Consider the following 27851-nt stretch of genomic DNA (forward strand, 5'->3'; position numbering starts at 1 on the left):
ACGGCTGTGCTGGTGCTAGAGCTCCATGGCAGATAAGGAGGAGATACAGCAACATTAGAAAGTAATGGAAAACAGGAGATAAGTGAAAGAAACTAAAGAAACCAAACATGGCTGCTTCTGGTTGTTTGGGTAAAAGTAATAAAAGAAACTCAAGTTTTACAGTGCAGTGATATCATAGAAGGCGGTAATTTATTACAAACAGCAGCAAGTACAAAACAATGGCTCAATACTTCATATGTTTTTGTATATTTTATGTAAAACACATACCTCATATATTACATACAAACAGTATCAAAACACGCAAGTTAAGTTGTCATAAACTTCAACAACAAAGTCATTGTGGAAAAATTGCTAATATGTGCAGCTAAAGAACACATTTTTGGCATAGACAGTGTCCATAATGTGCTTGTCCAAGTCCCTGAGAGAACATCTACGCCCACGAGAAAGTGACGCGTTTACTTCTGTTTCGTTTCATGCGACGAACTTTCCCTCGCTTCGTGTTCGTTTTCCCTCCTGAAACAAACAAAAAAAGTGTATAACAAGTGATTAGTACAGGATTAAAAAAACTCCAACTATTCGATAATAACATAATGACTGACTGCAGAGCACATGAGAGGAGAGGATAATCCCTCAAAGATGCCAAGCATTTTTGAGCCTGATACTGAGATCTGCTGAGAACTTATTTGGGTTTTTCCATCAGAATCCTCTCCAAACTAGCATGAAGGAATCCAAATACTTCAATTACGGTATTAAGACACACTTCTAAAAAGACAACACACCTTTAACACACACGTCCATGCAACTCTGCCTTGAGACAAAGTTGTTGCTGCTCCCTCCGCAGCCCGAGTAGATGAACTCTTCACACATCTTGGTGGCTGTGTTGTAGTAATAGCGCGGTATGGAGGCTGAGCATTTGCCTTTGTCGAGAGGATCCAAGCAGAGAACAGGCACGGCTGTAGAACAAAGGGAACAAAAAAGAAGTTTACTTTGTGTGTGTGTGTGTGTGTGTGTGTATTAAGTGAAAATCTCACAGTATCCCACTCTCATCTGTACATGAAATTCAAAGTATTTCGATGCAGCACCTGAGGTGATGCTCACAGAGAGTCCTAAAGGCATCAGTAAGTTCTACTCACTCTTGCGTGGACTGCAGTACTCCATGCAAGAGGTGAGATCTTGGAAGCGGTTGGAGTTCCCCTGGCAGCCTCCGTAGTAGAAGGGCTCACACTGCATGGTGCTCATGTTGAAAAAGTAGCGAGTGAAGAGAGCGCGGCAGGGTCCCTCCTCTTTAGGGAATCTGCAGATTTGAGGAATCTCTAACAAAGAAAACGATAAAGATTATTTCAGTTATATTTCATCATTAAAAGCTTTCTAGTCTGTAACCTTTCCAGTTATAAAACCACACCCAGTAACCCATCATGCTGAATAGATGCTTAAGGACTTACTTGGGATTCTAAAACATGTTTTCTGGCACTCCTGGTAGCTCTTGAAGTTGTTGCCATTCCCCTGGCAGCCTCCATAGTAGAAAATCTCACACGTTTGGGTTTTGGTGTTGTAGTAATAGCGCTCCAAATCAGCCCTGCAGGGTCCTTCGTCTACCTGAAGGAGACACACACCTGAAAGCAGCAGAGATATCGAAAAGGTGAGAACGCGCTCCAAAAACTCTCGCCCAACTGTGTATTTCTAACATATCTGGCACCCCACATTAGAAGATGGTCAGTTTCGAGTTTTAACCCTTTCAAAAAACAACAACAACAACGAATAAACGTGGTTATCATGAGAGATGAATCCGTTTACCTTTCGAACGTAACGCCAAAACGTTGTAAAACGAAGACAGAAATGCAAATATCGCTAATCTGCAAAACTCCATTGTGCTACTTTTGTTCGAAGTCGTCTCTTTTCCGCTCTGCAGACCATCGCAGACTGCGCCAGTTTTATAGTTTCTCTGGGGAAAGTCAGGGGCGGAGATGTCGTGAGTCATTTCCATACTATGGAGCAGCCAGGTCTCACTGCCGACGGATTCATTAGTGACATCACACCGGGAGAGTTTGGTTTTGTAATAATTGCGTAGAATTCAGTGATTCAACACAACTGAATAAACAAGATATAAAGTGTCTTATGAGTGTGAAACTGTTACTTTCACCACTTGCTGCTGCTGCTGCTGCTGTGATGACGTCTAAGGCCAAAATGACACAGTCTGGGATTGTTGCCTCAAGGGAACTAGAGGTGACACATTACTACACGTCTGATCCATTCAGTGTTCCCATCACTTCACACCGGTTGGACTGGATTTTACACGCGCGCGCGCGCGCACACACACTGTCATTACCAACCATTGTAGCTTTCCATGTTTCTCCTGTTGTGCTACCAAAGCTGTAGAGAGATGGAAAATAGTTTGTTTCATGGCCGCAAGACTGATGAATTACTCCTGCTAATAAGTCACGTTTTAGCTTGTGGCCATAAAATGATTATACTGAATGAAAAAGACCTGTCTTTTGGAAATTAAACAAATAAATAGTGTGAACAACATCTGTCTGTAGACACAAATTGATTAAACTGAGGAAACAATGTACATCTAGTGGCCACTGTCTAATTTCCAGCACAAAGTTCTATCTTACTGGTACCAATTAATCACAGAGGGGAGCCAGTTTTACCTCATGGGCACCAGTTATTCATGGAGGGGCCAGGGCCAGTAATTGATTGAATTGAGGGAACAGGTTACATCTTGGAGCCACAAATTAATTAGACCGAAGAAGCAGGTTATTCCGTGGCCACTAAATGAACTGAGGGTTATATAAGTTGTATTTTATGGCAGTTAATAATTTCATTTGTATCAACAAGTTATCTTTATGCCACAAAATATTCTTAGGCTCTTCCTCCCTATCTGCCATGCAGTTCAGAACACTGATGCGTCTTCACCTTGACAGATGTAAGCTAAATACTGATTAGCCAGGTCTTGTCAAAGTGACCTGAAGCGGGAGCTCCCCCTTAAACATACCTGAATGATTAAAAAATAAATAAAACTCTATCACAACAAGACAAATCTAAATGCATGCTGTAATATGTGGGAAAGAAGTATACAATAAAACAGTATATAATTCAAAGATCCCCCCCCCCAAAAAATGATTTAAGAAATTGGCACGAGTACACAGTGGGGCCTTGTTTTAATCAGATTAGGGGATCAGGATCATTTATGCAGATTACTTTATAACCCAGATTGAGGAGACGAGAGGGAGTCTTTAACAGGGCTGCTGGAGAGAAGGACTACTGCTTGAAAGCGTTCGTGAGTACAGTTTTATGCCTTCAATCATATTTAATTGCCAGAAAATACCACGATTTTCTATCATGTCAAATAGAAATGAAGATTGCATTCTTTCTTTTTGTTCTCACAGAGAATGCCGGTCATTAATGTAGAGGACTTGACGGACAAGGACAAAGCTGTGATGGAAGTAAACCAGCTCAAACTTGAAGTGAAACTGGAGAGGTGGTTGGTAAGATTTTTAGAGTCAGTTAATGAAAATATCTTGCTAACGCCAGATATATTACATATCCAGACTTTTGTTATTGATGTGCAACAAATTATTGTTAATTTGCATGAATAGAGTTATAAAAATAGTGATTATTCCCGACCAGAAATCAGCAGATAACATGGTTTCCTGTTCACTGCAGACATCTAAATGCTGCGAGGAGATTAAGGACTACATTCAGGCCGGAGTGGAGGAGGACACCCTCGTCAAAGGCATTTCAGAGGAGAAGAACCCCTTCAAGGAAAAAGGTGGCTGTGTCATCTGCTAGACTGGACACGAGGAGCTTTTCATACCTCAGATTAGCACCCGAGAACATTCTCCCACCCCTCGTAAAATGGATTTGCAGACTGAGACGACTAGAAGGACATCATAAAGAATGAATTTGCTCAAATTTAACAAGCTCCAGTGTAAACCACTCCCTACATTCTGGCCGGATTTGTAGCCTTATAATTTCATTTATTGAAAAAAGATGAAATAAAAAAAAAGTGGTTACATAATGCTTCATTCTCATGTGGTGTATATAGTGAGAACAGATGGGCCCATGTGTTGTTTTATACACAAAACAACTGTTATTAAATCTGCTTGTTCACAGCCCCACTTCCATCATTCACTGTAAGGAAGTTTCATGCATATCAGCATCAAACAGACACATTTGTGTAAGTCAGTTCCCCTGCATTCATTTTTATTCATACATCATTGAAAATATCTACTCGTAAAAGACCACCGTTTTTGTTTATTATTTATTTTAGGTGTATTCATCTTGGCAAATATTTGTTTCCTTTAATTTTGGTTGGAAATCAAGCCGTATTTTGCGGTTCAAACAATCTAACTTCCTGATAATGTAGTTCTATCTCAAGCGCCAACATTTCCAGAAAATGTGATGGCTTTTTCCAAACTCAAATACATTTTTACGCTCAAAAGCATTTTGTCACATGAAAGACATTGATGTTACCTACGATGTTACAGAAAATATATTACATTACTATTTAAGACAGTTATGTAACCTTTTTGGATTTAAATCCCCAGATGAATGTAGCCCTTTAAATCAAGATTTAACATTTAGACTATTTTTACTTGATGAAGTAAAACTATTTCACCAAGAACAAAGTCCAGTGAAAGCAAATGGAGCCAAAATGTTCGTGTATATGCAACTCCAGACTCTACAAGGAGAAATGAAAATAACCTTTTGTTTGCATTTGTTTGATAGTGGTGGGAAAAGAAACATTACCAAACTTTAGATTTTCCCTGAACTTGGAGGTAAATTGAACTCCGGGATAAACCCGGTCATATGGTGAGACGTTCTGCGCATGCGTTAAAAGTTGTTATCAAACAGACATGGCGCTGCGCAGAGGAGTCTTCCGATGGCTTGTGAACAGACGCTTTTTCTACAAATTCACCTCACTGGGTGTCCGGTCTTTGTCTGAAAATGTGTCATCCAAACCTGCACAATCCAGTTACCCAGAGACCCCGAGGGACCACCCAATCTACACGCCAGAGCACTATGCGCTGAAGGAGTCGCTTAGAAAGGTATGCAGGACTACTAACATGACAATTATAGCCTAGTAAACTGGGTTTAGGCTCATTAGCAGCTGTCAAATTTATATTTGCGTTCCTGTTATGAGTGTTAGACTGAAAGACACAGCGCCATTCCTCAGTATGTAACTGTAAAATGCAGCGAGGGGCCGTAGAGCTCGAAGTGGGTGAGAGGTCGCTAGCTAGCTAGCTTGTTGTATCCTCAAGTGAACTGTGTTTACGTTGCTGTTCGGCAGATTCGCCAGTAAAAACGATAGTTTGAGATCTCGGAATTATTTCGACGAAGCTCTGAGGTTTTGAGGAGTGTTAATAATAGATTAGTCTTCGTCATAAATAGTTATGCAAGCCATCAATTATTTATTTTCTCTATTGCTGGTAAAGCCAAGACATTGAGACACACTTTACGTAGTGGTCAAGTCAGAGTTGCTGGCCAGTGTGTTTTCACACTCCCACATCTTCCTCACTGATGTTCGCCCTCCTTTCCCTGATCTTGCACGGAAGAATCAAAGGCGAAAAAATTGTCACGAAAGATTTTAGGCGTCCACTGTTGTATAGTATGTCAGGAATCACTGTGAGACTAACAGTAAATACACAGAACCAGAGAAGACTTCCAAACAATAAAAGAAAATAAATCCCGATAGCTTGATATGTTACTTTGATATCGTCTGTCCCTTCGGTGAGAAATGTATCTTTTTCATTGACTGATTAATCGAACATCGTTGGATGGTTGTATTGTTTTCAATGGCAAATTACTATTTTCAAGTCTGCCGACCTCTCAAAGTGATATACGCTCATTCGTGTTGACCCTGTCAGAGAGACACACACACATTCATAAATACAAAAATACAAGGTGTTCACTTGTTGAAACCTTCACACGCACTGATGACGAAGGTGTCAGGAGCAGCTCGGTGTTCAGTATCTTGCTCAAGGACTCTCAGCTTGGGTCTCTTGAGGAGCAGAGCGTTGAATCAATGAGCCATGACGCTGAATAAGGGCCCGGCTCATCTGGCGGCCCCGGTGTCTGTGCCTCTGCACTGGCCTCAGCTGTAGACAGTATATCTTCAGGTTATCCTCACACCTGTCCTGCCCTCTGTGGTTAACTCTCATGAAGTCTGTCAGTCTGACAGTGTCTTCTAATCTGGTACAAAATGGCTTCAGGTCATTTTTAAGTTAATGGATTTGGTATCAATCTATAAAAGTACTGGTAGCAACAATATCTAACCCCTAGATTTTAGGGCCAACTGATTAGATTTTGGTAGGTGAAGGTCAAAGGTCAACCTGACCTTATAAAGCAAGTTTATGAGCTTGTCAATGTGACATTGCCGGATCGTCTTGAGGGAGTTTCTTCAAAATCCGATGCTTCTATTCATTGAAGACTTAGGGGGTTCAGAGGTCACAGTCACTGTGATTGCACAAGGTAAAGGTGTTCCATTTAGCTTCATTCAGAAAGAAGCCGCTGCAAATGATGGGAATAGGAAATCAGAGCAGGTCTTAGTAATCAGAGTGACTCATTTAGGATTTGCATTACTAGACAGACACTGAAGACAACGGGCGGTGCAAAAATAACACTCCAGGACCTAATTTAAGGAACACAGCGAAGATGTTGCGGTAAATAGAGGGAAGCGTGTTGTGTGACTAAACCTTGAAAAGAATGGCAGGAGGCTGAGAATAAACCAGCATTGGGAATATTGGGAAGGATGAAAATGTGAAAAGGAAATACAGAACAATACGTTGTTAGTGCAGGAAAGGGAACTCGAGGCAGCAGAGTTTATTAAAAGAATTTGCTGTAGGATTGTGTGTGTTTTAAAAACTGGCATACAGACGGTGTTATGGGAAATCCCTCAGTGACTCTCCAAGGCCAGACGCTCCCTGCACCAATATTTCCACTACAGACTTTCTGTGAGAGGGTGGGGGCGGGGGCGGGGGTGGGGTGAAGGACCTTGCAGGACTGTTACACAGACTCGCATGCTTGTTGATATATTGGCAAAGACTTCCATGTTTTGAAATGAGTCCGACCCTCAGAGCTCCCGAGTGTAACACAACCAAACCGGTCAAGACTGGTGCTGGTGGAAGGTCAGCTGAATAAAGACCAGGAGCCAAAAGCCATCCGACCAGCACCTTTAGGAAGAGGCTTTCACATGTGCAGCGTCCCTTTGGTTTCTGACTGGGATTTCCCTCCTCACACCAAAGGCTGTGTAGGTAGAAACATCCAAGACGCCCTAGAACAACTCCGAAGGCCGGTCAGCTGTTTTTTCCTGCTGCGGCTGTTCATCAGCGCCGCTTCTCTTCTTCATCTGTTGTAGATTTCTGTCACCTTACTGGAGACATTTCAACTCCACTTAGGATTCCGATAGTTCAGCCTTTGGCTCATTTATAGCTACGTGATGATTTTTTCTTTTCTCTTTTTTTACCTTTTTTGGATATGTCTTTTATTTTTTTTTAAAAAGCAAAAAGACATGTGGAAACCATGATGGAAAACTTCAACTAATCTTCATCCAATATCATTAACTGTTTGTTTTTTCCATATCGAGGTATTTTGACCCGAATTTAGGAATTTTTGTTAAAAAGCTTAAAAACTTCAAATCCAAGCTCCATTTACAAAACAGCAATTTGAAACTGGGAAGTTGTAAATTAAACTTTCATATTTAAAGGTTATGTGGATACATTTATTCCAGTTCAATGACACCTAATCCTAAACTGTAGGAATATCAGATTGCGATTATATTCACCAATTGTGTGATTTGCTATGTAAGAGAGAATATCGTTTTTTTACATAATAGTTCTAATTTTCATTAACAAAAAAAAAGCCTATTTAAATGGTTAAGGTGTTGCATTATGGGAATCTCTGTTTGACAAAGACGTTTTTCATTGACCTCCACCTCATTCTCCAACACAACATGTAACTAGAAATGGCGTTTAGACACATAATTAACTTTTAACGAATGTTGCACCTTAATGCGATTTGAAAATTCCGGCCTGGTGATCTGGGATTACTTCGGATGAATTGTGCAGCCCTGGTCCCTGGACACGCGAGCAGCCTCACACCATCTTCACGGCCGCTCACGATGAATCACTCGACACTTTCATCGCTGTCTCTCGATGCGGTTCCACACCCAGATATGACAGCATTGTTGTCTGATGGGAGTTCCACCAGGACGTGGCAGCAATGTGGCGTTTTTGGCCAAGAAAAGGCACATTTGTGTAATTTAACTACACGGAAAAGCCACTAAATTTTAAAATAGTAATTTCCGGACATGAATGAACGAATCCCATGAAGATTAATAGAACTTTGGTTCACAAGACACGCTTAGAACATGGGGTTCAGTTCACATTGACTGACGGTTAATATTGACTTATTTGAATATATGTTAATGTATCAAATCACATTGCTGTCAGTACTTTAAAGTTAAAAGTACACTGTTAAATTTTACCCTCATTTTCTAAATATCCTGACTGTACCGTCCTCTCATTCCAGGCCTTTTATCTGCAGCCTTTTGTGTCTCTGGAGTATCGACCTCTCCGTTAAAATTTTGATTCTCTGGGTCACGATGTGATTCATCGATTCTTGTTTTGATAAACACAGAAATTTGATTCTGCTTCACGTTGATCTGAAAGAAAAAAACCCACATTGAAGCAGTCAAATGTTTTAGTTTTATTCGCCATGGCATCATTTCTAGAATTAGCATTCTAAATCTGAACCAATATTCGGAATTGATTCGTTGATTTTATAGCTTTAGGAAACAAAAATCACTAAACTCACTTGAATACGACCATTTAAGTGCTCTCAGAGGAAAAAAAAAACCTCTCTGGGGTTTTAGGTTCCAGAGGAAGGTTTAGTGAACAGAAGTGAAAGAATATTTGTTATTAAATGACTTCACCTGGATGTTGGGGATTTGTTTATACACGTATGTGGTTGGCAGATACAGTAGTTTTGAGTGAATTTTACGGTTTTCTAACTTTCCAACAGTCAGAAATTGTAATCTAAGACAGGACAGATGATGATGTTCATGTATTGTTTGAACCTTGAAGTGTGTAAACCAGCAATATGAAGCTTACTGGTTAGTAGACTAATGATCCTAAAGGCGTCCAGAAACCAAAACTATAAGTCAGACGCAGATAAGGGGAGGCCCATCATCTCAAACCCCTGATGCAGAGTGTCCCAGGTGTCTGGTCTGCACACTCTGTAAAAGCTGATAATCTGACCCGGCCTTACCGCATGACAGTTGGGTGATGTGAAACGGTTCTGGTATGCGGCCACAATAACCTCTGTGAGGGGATTCAGGATCACTCCCTGACGACCTTTGCTTCCCTTTCCAGCAAAATGCTCGTCCCTCCCTTTCCCTCCTCAGGATCTGAACTTTGAACGGGGATGAGTTAACTGCAAGTTAAAGGGGACCAGCACCTGCTTTTTTATTGCCTGGTCTTACATTGGAATGTTAGGAAAGTTGGACAGATTGGGATCGATTTTGCTTTTGCCACACAAATGTGTTGAAAGTTGCGTCTGTTCTCTGTTCTGGGTGGTTAAAAAGCTGATGTCTGAGTTTTCTGCCTCAGCCAGAATGTTGTTCTTGGCCGTTTTAATTGTTGGCTGGTTTCCGTTTTGTATGTTTTGGAGGAAGAAAGAGAGTGCATCTCTTTTTGCTGTCCATGGAAGAAGTTTTTAATTCTGCTTCAATACGTTTGTTTTTGTTATTTGAATATTAAACAAAAGCTGTGGTAGGTCTGGTACTGTTTGGGCTCTCACTCTCACGCATCGGTTTACCCAAAGCTGAAAGAACAAAAGAATAAGGTCGGGGTCATTTTCCATTATCCACATACATGCATGTTTCATTTCACTTCTTTTTTTCAAGTTTAAAATATGCTATTTTCCATTTCTACTCAATGCTTTTTTTATTGTCTTTGTGTTTCACTGAGAAACACATTTATGGAACGGATAGTCAGGGTTTTGTGGAACACTTGAAACGCAAACACATCTCTAAAGCAGATCTTGCGTAGAACAGGAAAAGTCTGAATAAATCTTTTCATTTATTATTTCTTTTGCTATACATGGCAAGACTAGTGCGGACACATTGTCTAATCAAAAAGATGTTATGAGCATCTCTGTCCTGTTCAGTAAAATTGTCTCAGGTCCGCAGTAACCCTCACTAAAGGACTATTCTCACGAAAATAGCCCCGCGTGAGCGTCTCTCAGTAGATTGGTCATCTTTTAGTGCTTCTCCAGATGTTGACCACTTCCAGGTTCTGAAAATGAGTCATGGTGCTACCAAGGTTCTCTCATTCCAACGTCTGTTCCAAAGCCAGGTTGCAGCCCACTCTTCCCTCCCTGAGGACTTTCTGTCCATGACTCACAACAACAGCCACCCCTGATAAAGCACAACGCTTGAATGTGAGTTTGAGGGTCAAAGCAGAAGCCGCTCCTGCTCGCTCTTGAACAGTTTTATGTAAAACACAGTGAAAACGTTACCATATTCCTTAAAATTCGATTTTTTGATTTACCATTTTTCCATTTTTTTTTTTGTCTGACGTGCACCGATGGCAGGTGCATAAAATGTTTTCAAGAAAGCATAAGTTTTTCAAGATTTCCAGAGCCGATGTATAAATATGAGCCATTAGTGTATCAAAACAATTTTTAGATTTTGAACCGGCATTTCATTTCATAAACAATAGAACATCTAAACCCATCATAAGGACAGTACAGAACCTCTTCTAGTAAACGATAACGTACAGTCCAGTAGTTTTAGTGCTTGATAACATCAAGTTCCAGAGAAAGATTCCGAATTCAGAATTGTGATTGAATTGGATTATATGCTCACAGTTTTGTTTTAGCAAAGATATTTTCCAACCAGTTACGGAATTGATTCCAAAGGAAAAAACTTCTTTTCGGAAGTGAATGATTGCACAGGTAGAGTCCCCAATTTTTTTGCTTTATGGCCAAAAGGGGATGGAACCTCTGAGCGCCCTAAAACAGCCTGTTCTGTATCGAGTCTGATACTTCACATTCTTTGAATCCCCGTATTCCTGAAGCAGAATTTATGATCTGAGAGACTTGTGCAAGTAAAATAACCTGCTGACCGTCAAAACTTAAATACCAGGAGGTCATATATTCATCAAGAGTAAATCCCATGCTTTGATTTATCCACAGCCTCCATACACCAGCCTCAACATATTTACGATCATCCCTGTTCAGCCAGTAGAGCAGCATCATCCGTGCGCCTCCTCCCCCGTCTATTCAGCTCATCAACCCAATATTCTCCAGTTTCCAAATACTGGCTCAGCCTAATCGTAAAAATACAAAAGAATAAATCCGTCAGTCACACTGCGCTAACAACGCTGATTCCCCTGTAGCTGCAAGCTATTCTTTGATTATCCTTACTGTCGGGGATTTTTTTTATTATTATTATTTTTGAATGGCTTTGAAAACTGATTCACAACATGATGCAGAGGGAACAGCGTTTGAAAGAAAAGTCAGAAAAGCCAAAAGAAAAACAACACCACCACATTTTTAGATCGTTGCTGTGTTTTCAGAAGTTGGGATGAAAAACAAAACAATTGCACAATCTGTGTTCCGCGAAAGTTCCACGAGCAGGGAACAATTATAACACGACAAGCCATCTCAAGTCAGTTAAAACCGGTCTTAAACTGCAGCACACACACACACACACACACACACACACAAAAAATCGATACGAAACGACGAGTTATCTCGTCCCCCATAATTACCCCACACGTTATTTGTTCTGGCCAACATCATCGCTGAATTCCTCTACTGCCTTGTGATTTAGCACATTGTTTTTCTGCACCAGAATGACAAGGATTTGGAGGGAGGCCACATCCCTGTGATTGTTTTGAAAGCCTGCTGCCTGTCATAGTTTATGTCACCAGGCAAGCCTCGGTTGTCAGTAGGGGACTGATAAGATTCACAGGTAGGAAATGGTACGCGGCGTGTGCTGTTATTGTGTTTATTGTCATCACACGTTTGGAGTGTAATACCTTTCTACAGGCTGCTCTCTATTCATTGATATGTAATACCTGATGGTGCCGTCTGCTACAGATAGATTACATAGACTTATGGATGGATGTGCGTCGCACAACAGGAAGACCATGAATGTGTCATAATTGCTGAGGGAGCAGAAGCTGGTCGCGGCGTAGCAGGAGCTGCGCCATTCCTGTAAATCACTGCATATTCAACCCAGGACCATGAAAACACATCAGGCCACAAAATAAACCCGGTTCGCTCCCTTTAATTATTTTGAGGCCACAAATAAACCCTGTTCTCTTGCTTTAGTTCTGTTAGGCCACGAAATAGATCTTCACTTATCTGACTTACTTTGAGGCCACCAAAGACTTTTCAGTTTAGTTCCTTTGAAGCCACCAGCTACAACTTGTTCAATCAATTCCGTTATTTCAAGGCCACAAGATATAACTTGTTCCTTCAATTAAGCTAGACCATGAGATATAACTTGTTTAAAAAGATATCAAATAACTCGATTGCTGGAACATGTTATATCTTGTGGCCTCCAAGTACAAATTTTGCGGAGAGAAGTCATAAATGGAGTCCTCACTATAACTACATTAAGGCAGTCCTCAAATATTGGGGGGGCACGTGTGACCCCGGAGACCATGCTTCTTTTTTTTTTCCCCCTTCTAGAATAAAATGTAATTGCACATCTGCTACAGAAGGTGGCAGTGGAGTGACCAAGCGTGTGTGGCACTTGGTTTCCCTGTGACCGGTGTGTTTACTCAGTAAACAAACAATGTTAATAAATTTATTCTTTGTTGTAAGACAACGGTCAACAAATATTTATAGTTTAATTACTAGAAAACTAGGATTTTTTGGGGGAATTTCAGGCGAATTGATGCACTTTAAATCTTTTCTGTTACAGACTAAAAAACAATGATGATAAAGTTATTCTTTCTTGTAAGTTGATCTACATATTTTTTTGTTTAATGTTAAAACGGATACAATGTTGTGCGGAGGTGTGCTCCATAGCGGCGGGGAGTGGGGGGGCGTAACAGGAAATAATTGAGAAGCACTGCATTAAGGGAACAAGTCATACCTCAAAAAAACATGTATACCTGTACTGTATATAAATATATGTTCTTCCTGCACCCACAAAAAAAATGGCCAATCAAATTGCAGGAACATCTCGTTTCTTGAGACCACAAAATGATTAGATAGAGCCTGGCTAATACAGACACTCCAGGGCTGCATAAATTAATGCTTCAAATCAGGATATTACTGTCTCGTTCTTAATAGAAGACAGCGGGTTTGTTTTTCTCGGAAATAAATCTGGGGGGGAAAAATGATGTTTTTATAGTCTCGTACCTGGAATGACGCAGAATTATGCACATACTTGACCTGTCGCATAAATGTTTGTGTTTTAGATCATCGATCAGGAGATCAACCCCTACGTGGATCAGTGGGAAGCAGATGGAATTTTTCCAGCTCATAAAATCTTCAAGATCTTAGGAAATGCCGGATTTTTAGGAGTCACCAAACCAGTTGGTAAGACGTGCAAATGTTTTTCTTTTTTCCGAGAGGTTGTTAGATTATTAAAGTAAATGTTCATATCACCCTGAAGGTCTAAGAGTTGGCCGACGCCTAACTCTCAGAACCTTCGTCACCGTGAAGGTACGCAAGGTCAAGCAGAAGGTTTTAAGTTGCCTGTGCAATTGTAAGAAATATCTGAACTTTTGGTTGATTTAATGTTTCTGTTAAAAAAAAAATACATTAAAAGGGGCTTAAAGAATCATGGAGTTTTTTTCATGCATCATCTGGACCAGAGCGATAAGGGAGAAAAGTGTCTGTTTGATTTAGAGACCATTTTTATTGTGGGAAAGGCTTTTTTTCTTTCTTTTTTTTCTTCTTCTTGTGAACGGATGTAAGTGGAGATAATGAGCCTGCGGAGAAACGATAATAGCATCACATGGACTTCTCTTGCTGTTGGACAATCACAGATGGATTTAATTTGAACAAATTGTTACTTTAGCAAGTTGAGGCATCAATATTGGCCAGATGTGAGCAAACTGATAAAAAAGAGCCAGATTTGAACATTTTTATTTTCTTTTATATTTATTTTAATTTTATGGGAACATGTGAGTGGAAAAAGTAACATTGCCCGGAACTGTTTGGCTGTATTTGCAGAATATGTCATCCATTATCTACAGAAGTGCTGTGAAAAGATGAGAGGGAACAGACTTCACTCTGTCTGACAGCGATACGTGATAGCGAGTCTGGTTTTGTAGCGTTCCCTCTGTGATGGCGGGTACCGATACGACAGCAACATCCCCCAACAGCTGTCTGCTACAGGATATCCCATTTCCAGATGTGTACCCAGCTGTGTTATTGGGGTGGAGGAGGGACCAGCAGGATGAGTCTTGTACACAATCATTCGCAGTTATCATCTGCAGTTAATTTTAAACATACAAGGGGATGCATGATTAATTGATTTTTACCATAAAATTCACCGACGAGTACGGTTCCTTGCATCGCCAGTTCTCCGGTTGATAACTTCAGCGGTGGTGAAAACAGCTGCGGCGTGTTGTTGTAGTGAACAAGAAGTTTGTAGGTCAGAGAGGAGGGAGGGAGGAAGGGAAGGAGGGAGGGCAGGGGAATTAAAATATGCTGAGTGCACAAGCCTGAGGCATTAGTTGACAGGATTAGAGAGGAGCAACGACCCAACGCCAGTCTCTGCATAGATGCACTTTATTATCAGGTAGCAGATTACAGGCCAGCATCTACAGGAATGAAGTCACTCATAACAACCACGAAGGTTACTGTAGGTACACGTTGGGATTTTTAGAAACAACAGCCGGGGCGTAGACTTGCAGCTCAGCTTGAGTAAACACAACCAGACGTGTCCCTTCGCCCCAAAATGAAGGAAGCAGCAGAATTCCACTTCACTTAAATGATTAAGTGGCTCGGATTATAGAAATGGGAGTAGAGATTGAGGAGTAATTCTACAGGTGGACTTAAAGAAGTGGTCACTCGATTCAGGAGGATTTCTGGAGATAAGCCGAAGTCCTGAAAGACCGTCTCTTTTTCTTTTTTGGTTGATAAAAGCACAACATATATTAACGTTACCATCGACACACATTAAAGCCCACAGACTTCAATAATAAGAAGGCCACTGCCAGTATAAGAACAAAGTGAGATGTATTAGTCATACTTTTGAAATAAAAAGCAAAACTTATGCAATGAATGACACAATCATGATTAAAAACTCTTGATTATGAGGTGAAAACTCAAATCTATGAGGGTAATTTAAAATTCCTAGTTATGAGATTGAAAACTATCAAATTATTAGAAAAGACCTCGTACTTATGAGATTAAATTGCTAATCATCACATAAAAATGGAAATCATGATACAAAGTCACAATTGTAATTATGGGAAATTATGTTTTAAAAAAAAACTTGACTTTTTCTTTTGACGTTTTATCTGATAATAACAAAGAAACATAACTGGAATTTTTTTATTATTATTATTATTATTAAAGCTGCATTTTTATAGTTGTTGTTCTGAAACTGCTTTCACAGATCCAGAACTGTGATCAGTTCAATGAGCCGTCTCAGTCAGTCGGTGCTCCAAAGCAAATCGAATGATTCGGATGAAATTATTTTTGAATTAGTTTGATCTCAGCTTGGGCGGCACGGTGGTGCAGTGGTCAGCACTGTGGCCTCACAGCAAGAAGGTTCCGGGTTCCAGTCCTGACTCCAGCACAGGATCTTTCTGTGTGGAGTCTGCATGTTCTCCCTGTTCCTGTGTGGGTTCTCTCTGGGTACTCCAGCTTCCTCCCACAGTCCAAAGACATCAAGAGAGGATGAGGCTGATTGATACTCTAAATTGACTGTAGGTGTGACTGTGAGTGTGAATGGTTGTCTGTCTCTATGTGTTGGCCCTGTGATGGACTGGTGACCTGTCCAGGGTGAACCCTGCCTCTCACCTGAAGGCTGCTGGGATAGGCTCCACCCCCCGTGACCCTTACTAGTAAGGAATAAGCGGAAGACGACGATGGATGGATGGATGATCACAGCTCTCATTACCACACAGGACCAAACGGGTGATGGTGATGGTGATGAACACCGACGGGATTATCTGACGCGATTTTCAATGGCTGAGTAGATATTCCTCTGATTATGGTGTTATTTATTTATTTATGTCCGTGTTGCCTGGTCTACCCAGCGCTGCGGCCCTCCTGGGACCGTTATCGTGATCCAGCTGAGAGACAAAGAAACAAAAAAACAACAACAACAACAAACAAGAGAAATCTTAAATGCTCTGCTTATTTTCAAGACACAGAGATCTAGAACCTAGAGGTAAACAGCACAGGTAACGAGTACTTTCATGGAAAATCCTTTCAACTGCTCAAAATGAGTCCAGGTCGCCCGTTAGCTTGATGTGTTAGTGATATGTCGCGGTTGTCTTTCCTCTGGTGATCATAGCGCTCTGTAAACACTTAAACTAGCTCTAGGGAGAGACAATTTCATTTTTTATATTAGCAAAATATAATTTAAAACTAATCCAACTGAGTCGGCCCCAAAACATTGTTCTGTTATCATCTCATTTGTGGTTTCTTGGTGTTTAGTGACTCAGAGTTCCTCCTCTGTGGGCCGTTAAAGTCTGGAGAGGTGGAGGTCCGCCAGTAAACTTAACAGATGCAAGCTCAGGGTGTGAAGTTTATATGAGCGGATTGTTGAAACTGGCAACTGTTTATAACTTTTGTTGCTATACAGTTTGTTCCCTTCTTCCATGTTCATGGAAAGAAATTATTACTTTTCAAAATGCGAGAGCAGGAAGTTTTCCACCAGAAAGCCTTGTTGAGGGGGACAACCCTTGGCTGGCTGCCTGTTTTCCTGTCAGAGGTTTCTGCTCTTCACACCACCAGGACGACCTCGTGTCCCGCCTGCCAGCCTGCACACGCTCCCCTTTTACCTGAATACCTGATAGTCATATTTAGACAAATGTCCTCTCAGGAGTCCTGCCGTGTTCAAGACGTTTCCTCTCTCATATTGTCCTCTGTAGTAAGGACAGAGTCATATTTACCTCCAGGATTACACTATAGATAGATAGATAGATAGATATCAGGCTGAAATAAACTTAAAGAAATGAATAGATAATAACCTGCCTTATAATAGGACATGAAAAAAGTATACATAACTGTTTATTCCAATCATTTGTCATCAAATGCAACTTTATTTCAATAAACGAGGTCACAAAAAAATGAATCGCAGTTGTCTTTGAAAGTACTCCTTTTGAAGAAAAATGCCCTCTTGAGATATGTGGGGTTTTAATCATTATTAAGATTTGATCAGGCAGCAGTCGGACGGCAGTTTGATGCGAGTAAAGTAAAAGTCAAACAATGAAGAGGCGGAGTTAAAATGTCACCAGTTTTAACTGAAGTTTCTGAAATTCTGCAAAAAAAAATTTTAATTTGTTCCATCCTCTGTTGTTATGGAATTATTAGATGTGTGTTTAACGGGAAGAGGGCACTGGGAGGTGTTGTCATTTACAGAGTGCCAGTCAAACCTCAAACTGATGCCAATCAAGGGGAAAAAACAACAAAAAAAAAACAGGATGGATAGAAAACTTACTGATGGAAAAATGGATTTGTTCTGACAGTTTTGTCCTCTTGGAAGTGTTCTGGTCACTGCCCTGATCGTCATCATTTATTTCCTGAATCTGTTTCCGTTGCATTTACTCACGTTCATCTTTTATCAATACGTCAACTTTTCCGCTTCTCCCACATGTAAAAACTCTGCGGCAGTATTCACAGCTTTATCCTGATTCTCAGAGGCGCACCTAACACAACAGACGAGAATAAAATGGGGGGAAAAAAGTGTGTATAAATGATGGTTGAGCTCCACCTGTAAATGATCACGAGTGGTTTCATGTGGCGTTCCTCCTGATGAGAACCTACGCTGAGGAACATCTGCTACCCAGAAGAAGAATATGGCTGTAGGATTCTCTGACATTTGTGACACACTGGTTTGTTTTTCTTCTGCTTGCTTGTTCAATGAGACGGCCTGCTGTTTTTGTTTTAAGCGGGATAAACCTCAGTGCTTCCCTCCATCCACATTATCCACAACGGGGTTTCCAGTGTGCACTATCGCCGCACAGCTGCACCTGTTTCCTCTTATTTTTTCACCTCCCCAGCTCCGTTGTTTTGCTTGACCCACTCTATCTCCCTCCTTTGTCTGTCCCCATTTCATTTGCTCTCTTTATTTCATCCACCGTCTATATCTGACAGTCCTCCCGACGACGTTTGGTGTTATCCGATAACCAGTCTGACGGATGATACTAAACCGCCTGTCCCAGAGGCGTCTGTGCAGTGAATTTGCACATAATTATTCATTGTCAATCAGCACCAGTCATACTGTGATTAGTAATACAGGAATCTGCACAGAAAAATGTCCGAAATCTGCAGGTGATGTTCATTTCGTCAAGATATTTGTAGGAAACCGCAGAGCGATCCCTCATCTCCGTATTGTTTTACTCTCAACAGGATTTAGATTTGTTGGTTTGCCAGTAAAAACTTGAAAGAAATGCAATCCAAAGTGGGTCCATTACTAGATAACGCCGTTAATAGCGGGCGGCAAACTGGCCTTTAGCGTTCAGTGTATTAGTATCAAAAGCAGTCTATTCATTTCACAATAGCTGCTGCAACTGATGATGAAAGGCCAGGTGAAGAGAGGAGTCTTTCTGATGATAACTGGCAGAAAATGGTGGTTTCAAATCCGGTTTATAAAGCGCTATTCAACTCCATTAAGGACCTGAGGTCATTTGCAAATGTCCCCATTGCCAAAATGGAGGTAATAGACGTCCATTTTTTTGACTTTTTCTAGAAGTGGATTGTTTGGGAGATCAAAATGAAGATTTCAGTCAAAGCTGGACCTGATGAGATGACAGTGGCTCTCTTTTTACACTCAATATAGGAATTTATAATAGCACCAATCACATTAATTACTGGATGCTAACGCTTCAGTTCAGTGCAGTAGTGAACTGTGCACCGTGCGTTTGCGTGTGCTGAGCTGATGCCTGCATCAGGTGACTCTAGTAGCCATGGAGTGCATTTCTCCACTTGCTACGGTTGTCAGGTTTCTTTTGAAGGAACAGTGGCATCAGATAGATCTGAACAGCCTTCAGGATTGAGGTTTAAAGAGACTTGTGTTTTTCAGAATATGGCGGTTTGGGACTTGACTACAGCTACAGCGTGGCGGTGGCGGAAGAGCTGGGCAACATCCGGTGTGGAGGCATCCCTATGGCCATCGGCGTACAGACGGACATGACGACTCCAGCGCTGGCTAGGTACAGTGACAGAAACCTTGTGTTGCCTTCCGCTTATTCTTTATGTACATCTCAGCCATGGCACTAATCTCCCTCTGGCGCTGGCTGTTCTTCTCATAACAACCCCGTCTGACTCAACATGTCCTCTTTGTACTTTTGCCTTTTTACACCTCTGATGGAGCCTCTTGCGTTGGAGCTGGAGTACTTTTTCAAGCACACCTCTTAACTCATGAATGTGTTTCATTTTGAGGTGATGAAAGGTGGTTTGTACTGCTACCACTGGTTAGTACTGTTATCCTGTATAGGCTGTAGATTTGTAATGACTTTTTATAACCAAACCATTTCCAAACTACCAAGGTGGTGTTCATTTTGGCAGATGTTTATATGCGTCTGCGGTAACTGTGGACCGGAGGCAGTATGTTTGTCTGTCTGTCCCGTTCTTGTTAACGTGATATCTAAGGAACGCCTCAAAAGAATTTCTTCAAGTTCAACACAAACATCCACAGGGACTCAAGGATGACCTGAAAAGATTTTGGTGGTCAAAGGTCAAGGTTGCTTCATGTTTTATTTTGTCTTAGTTCTGTGTCAAATGTTCTTGCTATTTCCATCATATTTAATCATCCTGGTGAAATTCAAGTTGGAGTTGATTAAATGTCTGAACATTTCAGCCTTATCTTCGTCAAAAAAGGCAAGGCTTCTCCCAGAAAGTACACTTTGCCTTTCAAATACTAACAGATAGAAGCCTTGAGTTCAAAAAGATGTTTTTCTTCCCTCCTGCATTGCTTCTTTGTGCCTTCAGAATGCAGAAAGAACCAGCCATGTATGTTTAGCATGAAGCTAATAGCAACCTATAGCCAGGGGTGCACATAAGCGGTCCGCATGCGCGCATGCGTAAGGAACCTGGACAAATGCGCTCGGCTTCAAAGGCTTTTATACGCTTTTGCGTACGAAACACGAAAATAATTACTTAGCGGGGCCTGTCTCTTTAACATTTTGAGAAGTGCTTTTCCCCGCGGTCGGTAGCAGTCGGTACGCAAAAGCGTATAAAAGCCTTTGAAGCCGAGCGCATTTGTCCAGGTTCCTTACGCATGCGCGCATGCGGACCGCTTATGTGCACCCCTGCCTATAGCCACCAAGTACAGACAACAGCAGAACTGTTCAAGTGCAGCGTCTGATATAATCCACTTGGATTTGAGCATAAAACAGACTATGACACATCCAGGTTCCCAGCAGCTCTTGTTGTATTGTATCGTTGCAAAGAAGTAAAGAACAATACAAATACAACTACTTGCAAGTACATGAAGGCGGGGAAAAAAACACTTTTTTGGGGTGAAACGTCACTTTAAATTGTCTATTCGGGTTTTTTGAGCAGCTACTTGTGATTTAGTTTTAGTCTTTTGACTAAAACAAGCAGGAGTTTCGATCGCATTTTAGTCATTTGACCACTGAAAAAGTTAAGTATCGTTTTAGTTGACAGTATCTTAAAAAAAAAGCATACCTGAGCAAAGTTTTGTTTTTGTCCCCTTTACTCGGATGAAATTAACTTGAAATTAACTGATTGAAGCAACACAGATATATCCATTACTTGGTTGTAGCCTCTCATGCTTTGTCCAAACAGCGCAATAAAAAGGCATATTTTTGCAGAGATCCCCAGAATACAACAAGTCAAGAGTTTTGACAAAGATACATCCCGGAGGCTTTTACAGAGGATCAATGAATTGATTATCAACAGACTCCGCAGCACCATCTGCTCCTTGTGAAGAGTTCCAGCTCGACTGCACTGCTGCACGAACTTAACATCATCTCAGTCGCTTTGAACTCCAGTACGCGTATGTGTTTTTTCCTGGATGTCGGCCAACATGACAAGTCTTATTTATTTATCAGTAATCTCAGACCTGAAGGGTTTTTTTTGGGGGGGGGGGGGGGGGGGGGTTTGGTCCAGATCTTTTTTTTTTTTGTTTTGGGTTTTTTTTTTCCTGAGGCATTTCGATTTGTCTCACTGGTTTTATCGCTTCTATGCTAGAAATTCCCGCCTGTTGTCTGGGTCCGTTATCAAAGCTAAACTCCCAGAACGATGTATGTGTTGATATAATTGGACATTTTTTCTCACCCATGTCGCAGTGAAACAAGTTCTGGTAGTGAACAAGGCAGATGTTTGTGAAATAGACAGTTACAGTCTCAGGAGCTTAATTAGGGGATTCACACCATCCTGCAATGTGGTTTAAGCAGTAAGAGCGGGGATCCAATGGGAGCTTAAGGAGGAGGCTCCTCGTGCCGTCCCACTGGAACTTTAGTTGCCTCAAACATGACGGGCTCGTGTTAAAGATGCACTACGAATGTGGCAGCTCTTATGAAAGGTTTTCTGGCCAGTCATTCTGACGTTTGAGTAGCTGGAGGTGTCCTGATTACGTTTTCATCTTTCCACATTCTGATGAACTCAACTTGTAGATTCTGACAGGTCCAGCGTCTGTCTCTCAGAAATATGTAGTCATTTGACAAGTGGATCGTTTATCAGAATTTTATACAATGTACAATTCAATCTTGTCACCATGTATCATGTTTATGTAGTTAATTATTTCAGTGTTGAAGCTAAGTGCAACAATACAAATGTACCATCAACTGCTTCGTTAGAGGGAAGAAGACTGTGTCTGTCTTGGCAGATACTCAAAGCCGTAGTCTCAGATATGAAAAGGTGGTACTGAACCTGCTATGTTCCCGTTTCATAAATGTGATGGAGAATGCGTCTAGTTGATACTCCTGGGTTTTCATACAGGTTTGGTTCAGCGGAACTAAAGCAAGAGTTTCTTCTTCCGTCCGTCATGGGGGACAAAGTCGCCTGCCTCGGAGTTAGTGAAGTTGGAGCAGGCTCCGATGTCTCAAGTACGTCACCCCTTCAACAATTTCCAGTCATGTTTAAGGATTTTTGAGGTCGGAGGATCCAGAAATACGGCAGTTAAACAATGAGTGTGATCTTCTGAAGGACTGTTGAACGCTGTAGATCAGAGTTCCCTGTCATCAGCTCTCTGGAGTAGCTGATATTACATCCACATCATCTTTTAAACCTGGAGTAATACACCAGCTTTAGAATCAGAGTCATGTCATTTTTTTTTTTTTTGCTTTCAAGCTCTTTGATCCGAGGAACACAATTCCATTTCTTTGCTTATTCATCCATTGCGACGTTTCGTGTAACCCTCTATTCTCATCTTCCTCTTCATGATTATCTCTCCATCCATTTACACGCTCCGTCACGCACCACTTCAGGTATTAAGACCAAAGCGGTGCGGAAAGGGGATGAATATGTGATCAACGGGGGGAAGATGTGGACCACTAATGGCACCCAGGCGGACTGGATGTGTCTCCTTGCCAACACCAGTGACGAGCTCCCACACAAGAACAAATCCCTCATCTGTTTACCCATGAACCTGCCAGGTAGGATCAGTCTGTGGCTGTGGAATCATCCATGTATATCGAAAACAATTCTCACGAATACCATTATTTGTGTGTTTTTGCCATGAGGCGTGATTGTTCATTTGTTTTTTTTGTCCGGTCCTTCCCACTGTAGGAGTACACATCGCCCGTAAGATTGATAAAATTGGTATGTGGTCATCAGACACGGCACAAGTGTTCTTCGATGACGTCCGCGTGCCCTGCAAGAACATAATCGGCAAGGAAGGCATGGGCTTCACCTACCAGATGCTTCAGTTCCAAGAAGAGAGGCTGTGGGCGGTAGCCAACAGTGAGAGAGCTCCCTTCCTCATTATCCCTTCTGTTATTACGTTCTTGATGCGCGACCACAGACCTCATGCCACTGATCTTTACTGGAAGTTCTTCAGTTTGAGACGTTTCTTTTTCAGTGGCCAAAATAAACAGGAAGTTGAGGGCTAAAGTCTTTAATCCTTCTTAAAGTTAAGTGATTTTTTTTTTTAGGCCAAAGTGCGTCAGCCAATGTTTTCTTAGGCTTTTCCTTTTCAAGAAAGAATTCTCTAGAAGTAAAACTGTGCATGATCTTGCTAAATGACCCCTGTGACCTTCACTCATGCGACTCATTCTAAAACGAGTACTTGGGTAACTCATGAGTTTGTGTTCAGAGAGGATGTCTGTCTCCATCTTTAGTCTTGACCACGATGGACAACATCATCCAGGAGACTATCCAGTACACACGGCAGAGGAAGATCTTCAAGCAGCCCATCCTCCACCACCAGGCCGTTCACTTTAGGTTGGCTGAGCTGCAGACGGAGGTGGAGCTGCTGCGCTCCCTCCTCTACCGCGCTACAGGTCAGACCACTTGAAAGAAAAAGCATCCGAGGCTCTGCTGTAGGCGAGTCCCTTGCTTCGGTTTCGTTTTGACATACTGTTGACAAAGTGAGTGTCACCCCCCAAGAAATGGTAACACTTGGAAAGTTTAAAGAACTGCAAGATTAAATTATGCAACCACATTTGAGTTAACGGTGGGTGAACCAGAGCTGTGACCTCCCCAGCTCTGACTGTCTTAGCTGTAAAAGGGTTGGTAAATTGCCCTCATCCTCACATAACCCTTGGAATTCACTACCAGAGTTGAATCCATTTGCTCCGCTAAATATTTGGGATTTCTGTATGTGCCACATAATTCCTTTATTTATCCATATTCAAGTTAGTGTAGCTCTGACTGGAAGCAGCCAGCTCTGCCAACGGAGAATGTGCAGTATCTTTCCTCCTGGCAGCGAATTCCACCTGATCAGAGATTCAACTGTCTGCATTAGGATGCTCAGTAACTTCAATATGAATTCAAGATTTGTTTTCTCAATTCCTTTTCTCTTTCAGCATTGTACATCAAAGGCAATGATGTCACCAAGCTGGCATCCATGGCCAAGTTAAAGGGGGGGCGTCTGGCTAGGGAACTGAGTGACAGCTGCCTCCAGTACTGGGGAGGGATGGGCTTCACCAGTGACGTGCAGGTCAGCAGATTCTACAGGTGAGACCGACTGAAGGAGTGGAACCGTAGGTCTCACAGTCAGTAGCCCCGGAGATGTTTGAAGAATGCACCTGCCACCAGTGAACTGAGTAGCGCTACGATTTATAGCATTTAGCACCATGATCCTCAGTTATTTTCCCTCTCTGACACGCTTGTTCATGTCATCGCAGAGCATCGTTGACCAGAAAACCATGGCAGAGCTGCCAGACACTAACATACGTTGCTAGGCAACTATTGTTATACTTGGCTGCCCGCTATGTGCATCTGTGTGAGGGTGTGACATATTTGTGATAGCAACAGCTCCTCCCATTGGTTGGCCTGCGATTAGTCACCTTGCGGTGTTCTGCAAAAACACATTTAACTCAACTCTTGAAGTGGTAAAAATGAAAAGTGGAGAGACAGAAATGTAAATTGTGATGGAATCATTTCTGAAAACATGCTAATAGCGTCATAGAATCAGCCTGTGGTTGTGCAGTGTTGGGCTTTCTATTCACATTGTGACAGGGTCTTTGACACGGTGCTGACATCTAGTGATGGGGCAGATACTGAAGCTGAAATGCCACGGTGCTTTCCTTCCTGCTCCTGCAGTTGGGAGGTTTGAGCTTCCCTGTGGGGATTCACATCTGTGACAAGGCTGGTTTCACATTTATCTGCCGAAGAGGAAAAGATTGTCCATTCTCACCCTTCCACCACTTTTCCACCACAGGGTACCACCTCTGCTGCACTGTGATGTCAGCACATAGGAGCAGAGGAGGATACTGGGGGTGGCGGTGTTGTTTGTTTGTCACCATCGTCTGCGCTTCCTAAATCTGTTTTTCAGGTTATTTCTTCAAGCAGGCCAGAGAATTAAACGATTACTCCAGCAGTTAAGCGATACCAAAATGCGTCAGGCACTAACGAAAATTTAAAAAAAAAAAAAGAAGAAGCAACAATCGACATCCGTTAGTTTGGCTTCTGGAAGGTCAGGATGACACTCAAAAGAAGTGTTAGATGTAAATGTGATGTATTAAAATAGTTAAAGGAGATGCACCATTGCAGATCGGTTCAAAACCTGGAGACGGAAGAGACCAGTTTGTTCTGACCTCCTGTGTTTTCTACAGGGATTCCAGGTTAATGTCCATCGGTGGAGGAGCTGATGAGGTCATGCTTGGGATCATCTGCAAATACATGGACACGCTGCCCAGAAAGTGATGTCATCATTGAGTGCTGTCGCATCGCTGGTCATGAGCTAATATTAACGTTTCACTCAAAAAAAAGAAGTGGGATTTGCCTTTCAGTGACCAGTCACGCAGAAAGAAGGGCTTGATTTCTGGGTGACTTCAGCCACGATACCGACATTCGAAAACAGACAAAACAAATCACCGAAGTGCTGCGAACGTGCTACACGTAGAGTCTGGAACATCATGAAGTTGGTGTTTTTAAGTTCCTCATCTGTTTTAACTAGTCTGAGTGAGGTTAGGAAAAGAAGTACATTTAATTAATGTGAAAAGAATGAGCGTGCACAGCATGTCAACCTGTTTTATGGTGTTGGGAATTTAAGTATAAATTGTTGTTGTAATGCATTATTTTTCAAATAGACTAAGCTAACTGCAGAGACGATACTGATACCAATGTAAAAAATAATTTGTCATTTGTCAAAAAGCACTTATACCACATTTATTGATCGGAACATGGATTCAATAACATGTTTATGTACATTAAAAAAACACTTTACAATAGATTGCGAAGCAGTTATTTTGTATGGGTGCAAAACTATTATCCATTGACTCAAAGTATCATTAAGCTTGATTTTTACCACCTTGGGTAGTATGATACATTTAGATTTGACAGCTTTCTTTACTCAATGTGTCAACTACTGCATTGACACAGTATCATTTATCCTCTTCCGCAGTCTCACAAAGGGCAGGATACAGTATCCACTGTACAGTAGAGGCGATTCTTAACTCTCATAATCACGTCAGACCTCTTTCTTCAAGGTGGGAGTCTCTAATGTGGGAATTAAGGATCCGGGCTTCAACATAGATGAATAAGAGCCCCCTCTGTCACCGTCATCATAACACTGGTCTAGTCCAGAGATTCATCAGCGTAGGTCAGTCGAGGGAGGAAACTGTGGAGTTCAAGTCTAACAAGTTTCTCGCTATCACCTCAGCTTGATGAACCAGTACAGGATGAAGAAGACAAAGAAGCAGAAGAGCAGCATGTAGCACAGCAGTTTGGTCTGGCTGCCTCTGGACAGCTGCTTGACCCGGCCGATGGTGGCGCCCAGCAGGCCGCCCGTTGAGTCAAAATCTGAGTCCTGGTGGAGAAAGAGAGTGAGAGGAAATCCTCAATCCAACAGCAGACACGTTGTAAATACGACGACTCCACTCTCAGTGTACCTCTACTGCTAGTTCTCATGTAAATGTACTCAAAGTCCACGATTAGCAAGGAACAAGCAACCACTGCATCATCGTACCACCCCTCAGCTGTGTGAATCCATTATTTAGAATTATTCCAGATAGGGATGCAGATTAATCAGTGTCAGCATGGATTTGGCATTTAAAAAAAAATACGACCATCTCCTACTGTTTAGCCCATTGCTTTTTCAAATGAATACAGTTCATATCACATTGGGTTGAGGTCATTTATTGGCTAATCAGTTGGAAGATGTCAGATATTGGCACCAAAAAAAAAAATCAATGACGTAATCCTACTTGAGGAACAAAGACACTTTTTTGATGCTGAACAAACTGATGAAGCTTTGGATGTGATAGAGACTGAAATATACTAATGGCTACTTCCACTTTCTGCACTTGTACTCAAACAAACTGATGCTCCTAACCGCAGGATTTCTGGGCTGGATAAGTGAAACTCACCATTTCGTCCAACATCTTATTCTGATATTTGACTTCCGTTCCTATGTCGATTGACAGCTGTAAATTCAAACATATCGATTCAATGAGGTTGATTACAATAAAAACAACTTTGTTTAAGCGAATCTCATCAGTAATACTAGTTGCTTACACTTTTCAGGGCGGTGACTTTGGCTCTCAGTCCCTCCTGAAGATGCTCATTTTCCTCTTCATACACACTGTAGCCACTCGCTACGTAGCCTCCAGGCCCTCCTTCACCTTCGCCGACACAATAATGAATTATATACATAAATAAGCTGCCTGGAGAACATTTCGGTCCTGTCTTACAATGTCACATCTGGGAGAGTCCCATAAACTTGGGCCCAAAGTGCAAAAGTACACATCGTCCAGTGGGTTAGCCACATTAGCTAGCTAGCAATCGAGCTATCTTCCAAACATGATTTACGGTTGTTTCTTACCCAAACCAGCGCGCCTCATCTTGACACTGGGAAGATAACACTGTCCAGTAGTGTGTGTTATTTGGTCAAATAATAAATTATTGGTAATTCAGCAAGAAATCAGCTCCAGATATAACCGGTTAAATGTTGCAGGTCTGCTCTCATCAGCAAACGCCACGACGACTTACGGTGGCCGACGTGGACAATCCGTCCTGACAGCCCAAGTAAGAGGAAGACCAGGAAACAGAGACGTGTAAGTACGGAAGCT

General features: G+C 41.7%; 4 protein-coding genes across 4 annotated transcripts; 2 read left to right on the forward strand and 2 right to left on the reverse strand.

The window, feature by feature from the left end:
* Positions 1-167: 167 nt before the first annotated feature.
* tfpi2 (tissue factor pathway inhibitor 2) lies at positions 168-1936 on the reverse strand. Its single transcript, XM_086193016.1, has 5 exons — positions 1795-1936; positions 1443-1613; positions 1134-1313; positions 780-953; positions 168-513 (listed from the first exon to the last, which is right to left on the reverse strand). Exons 1-5 carry the CDS (start codon positions 1865-1867, stop codon positions 431-433), a joined length of 681 nt encoding a protein of 226 aa, XP_086049142.1. The 5' UTR covers positions 1868-1936; the 3' UTR covers positions 168-430.
* Positions 1937-3220: 1284 nt separating this feature from the next.
* On the forward strand, positions 3221-3886 carry gngt1 (guanine nucleotide binding protein (G protein), gamma transducing activity polypeptide 1). Its single transcript, XM_086193018.1, has 3 exons — positions 3221-3280; positions 3390-3488; positions 3667-3886. The coding sequence occupies exons 2-3, from the start codon at positions 3393-3395 to the stop codon at positions 3790-3792; spliced, it is 222 nt and encodes a 73-aa protein (XP_086049144.1). The 5' UTR covers positions 3221-3280; positions 3390-3392; the 3' UTR covers positions 3793-3886.
* Positions 3887-4726: 840 nt separating this feature from the next.
* LOC147240897 (putative acyl-CoA dehydrogenase 6) lies at positions 4727-26014 on the forward strand. Its single transcript, XM_086193015.1, has 9 exons — positions 4727-5051; positions 13443-13563; positions 19235-19364; positions 22117-22223; positions 22605-22772; positions 22906-23079; positions 23457-23618; positions 24144-24294; positions 25395-26014. Exons 1-9 carry the CDS (start codon positions 4860-4862, stop codon positions 25483-25485), a joined length of 1296 nt encoding a protein of 431 aa, XP_086049141.1. The 5' UTR covers positions 4727-4859; the 3' UTR covers positions 25486-26014.
* bet1 (Bet1 golgi vesicular membrane trafficking protein) lies at positions 25828-27807 on the reverse strand. The gene is made up of 4 exons (XM_086193017.1): positions 27605-27807; positions 27298-27404; positions 27150-27206; positions 25828-26590 (listed from the first exon to the last, which is right to left on the reverse strand). Exons 1-4 carry the CDS (start codon positions 27621-27623, stop codon positions 26435-26437), a joined length of 339 nt encoding a protein of 112 aa, XP_086049143.1. The 5' UTR covers positions 27624-27807; the 3' UTR covers positions 25828-26434.
* Between the last annotated feature and the right edge of the window lie 44 nt (positions 27808-27851).

Source organism: Aulostomus chinensis, chromosome 22 (genome assembly GCF_037954235.1).
Source record: "Aulostomus chinensis isolate RoL2024-O1b breed Wild chromosome 22, RoL_Achi_v1.0, whole genome shotgun sequence".
Lineage (NCBI taxonomy): Eukaryota > Metazoa > Chordata > Actinopteri > Syngnathiformes > Aulostomidae > Aulostomus > Aulostomus chinensis.

Excerpts from the sequence above, each read along its gene's own strand:
- tfpi2 (XM_086193016.1), bottom strand. The coding sequence starts at position 1,867 with ATGGAGTTTTGCAGATTAGCGATATTTGCATTTCTGTCTTCGTTTTAC. Across the intron at positions 1,314-1,442 it reads AACATGTTTTAGAATCCCAA|AGATTCCTCAAATCTGCAGA; the intron begins GTAAGTCCTTAA and ends TTTCTTTGTTAG. Across the intron at positions 514-779 it reads CATGGACGTGTGTGTTAAAG|GAGGGAAAACGAACACGAAG; the intron begins GTGTGTTGTCTT and ends TGTTTGTTTCAG.
- bet1 (XM_086193017.1), bottom strand. Across the intron at positions 27,207-27,297 it reads AAGTCACCGCCCTGAAAAGT|CTGTCAATCGACATAGGAAC; the intron begins GTAAGCAACTAG and ends TTGAATTTACAG. Across the intron at positions 26,591-27,149 it reads ATAAGATGTTGGACGAAATG|GACTCAGATTTTGACTCAAC; the intron begins GTGAGTTTCACT and ends TTTCTCCACCAG.
- LOC147240897 (XM_086193015.1), top strand. The coding sequence starts at position 4,860 with ATGGCGCTGCGCAGAGGAGTCTTCCGATGGCTTGTGAACAGACGCTTT. Across the intron at positions 5,052-13,442 it reads TGAAGGAGTCGCTTAGAAAG|ATCATCGATCAGGAGATCAA; the intron begins GTATGCAGGACT and ends TTTGTGTTTTAG. Across the intron at positions 22,773-22,905 it reads TTTACCCATGAACCTGCCAG|GAGTACACATCGCCCGTAAG; the intron begins GTAGGATCAGTC and ends TTCCCACTGTAG.
- gngt1 (XM_086193018.1), top strand. The coding sequence starts at position 3,393 with ATGCCGGTCATTAATGTAGAGGACTTGACGGACAAGGACAAAGCTGTG. Across the intron at positions 3,489-3,666 it reads TGAAACTGGAGAGGTGGTTG|ACATCTAAATGCTGCGAGGA; the intron begins GTAAGATTTTTA and ends TGTTCACTGCAG.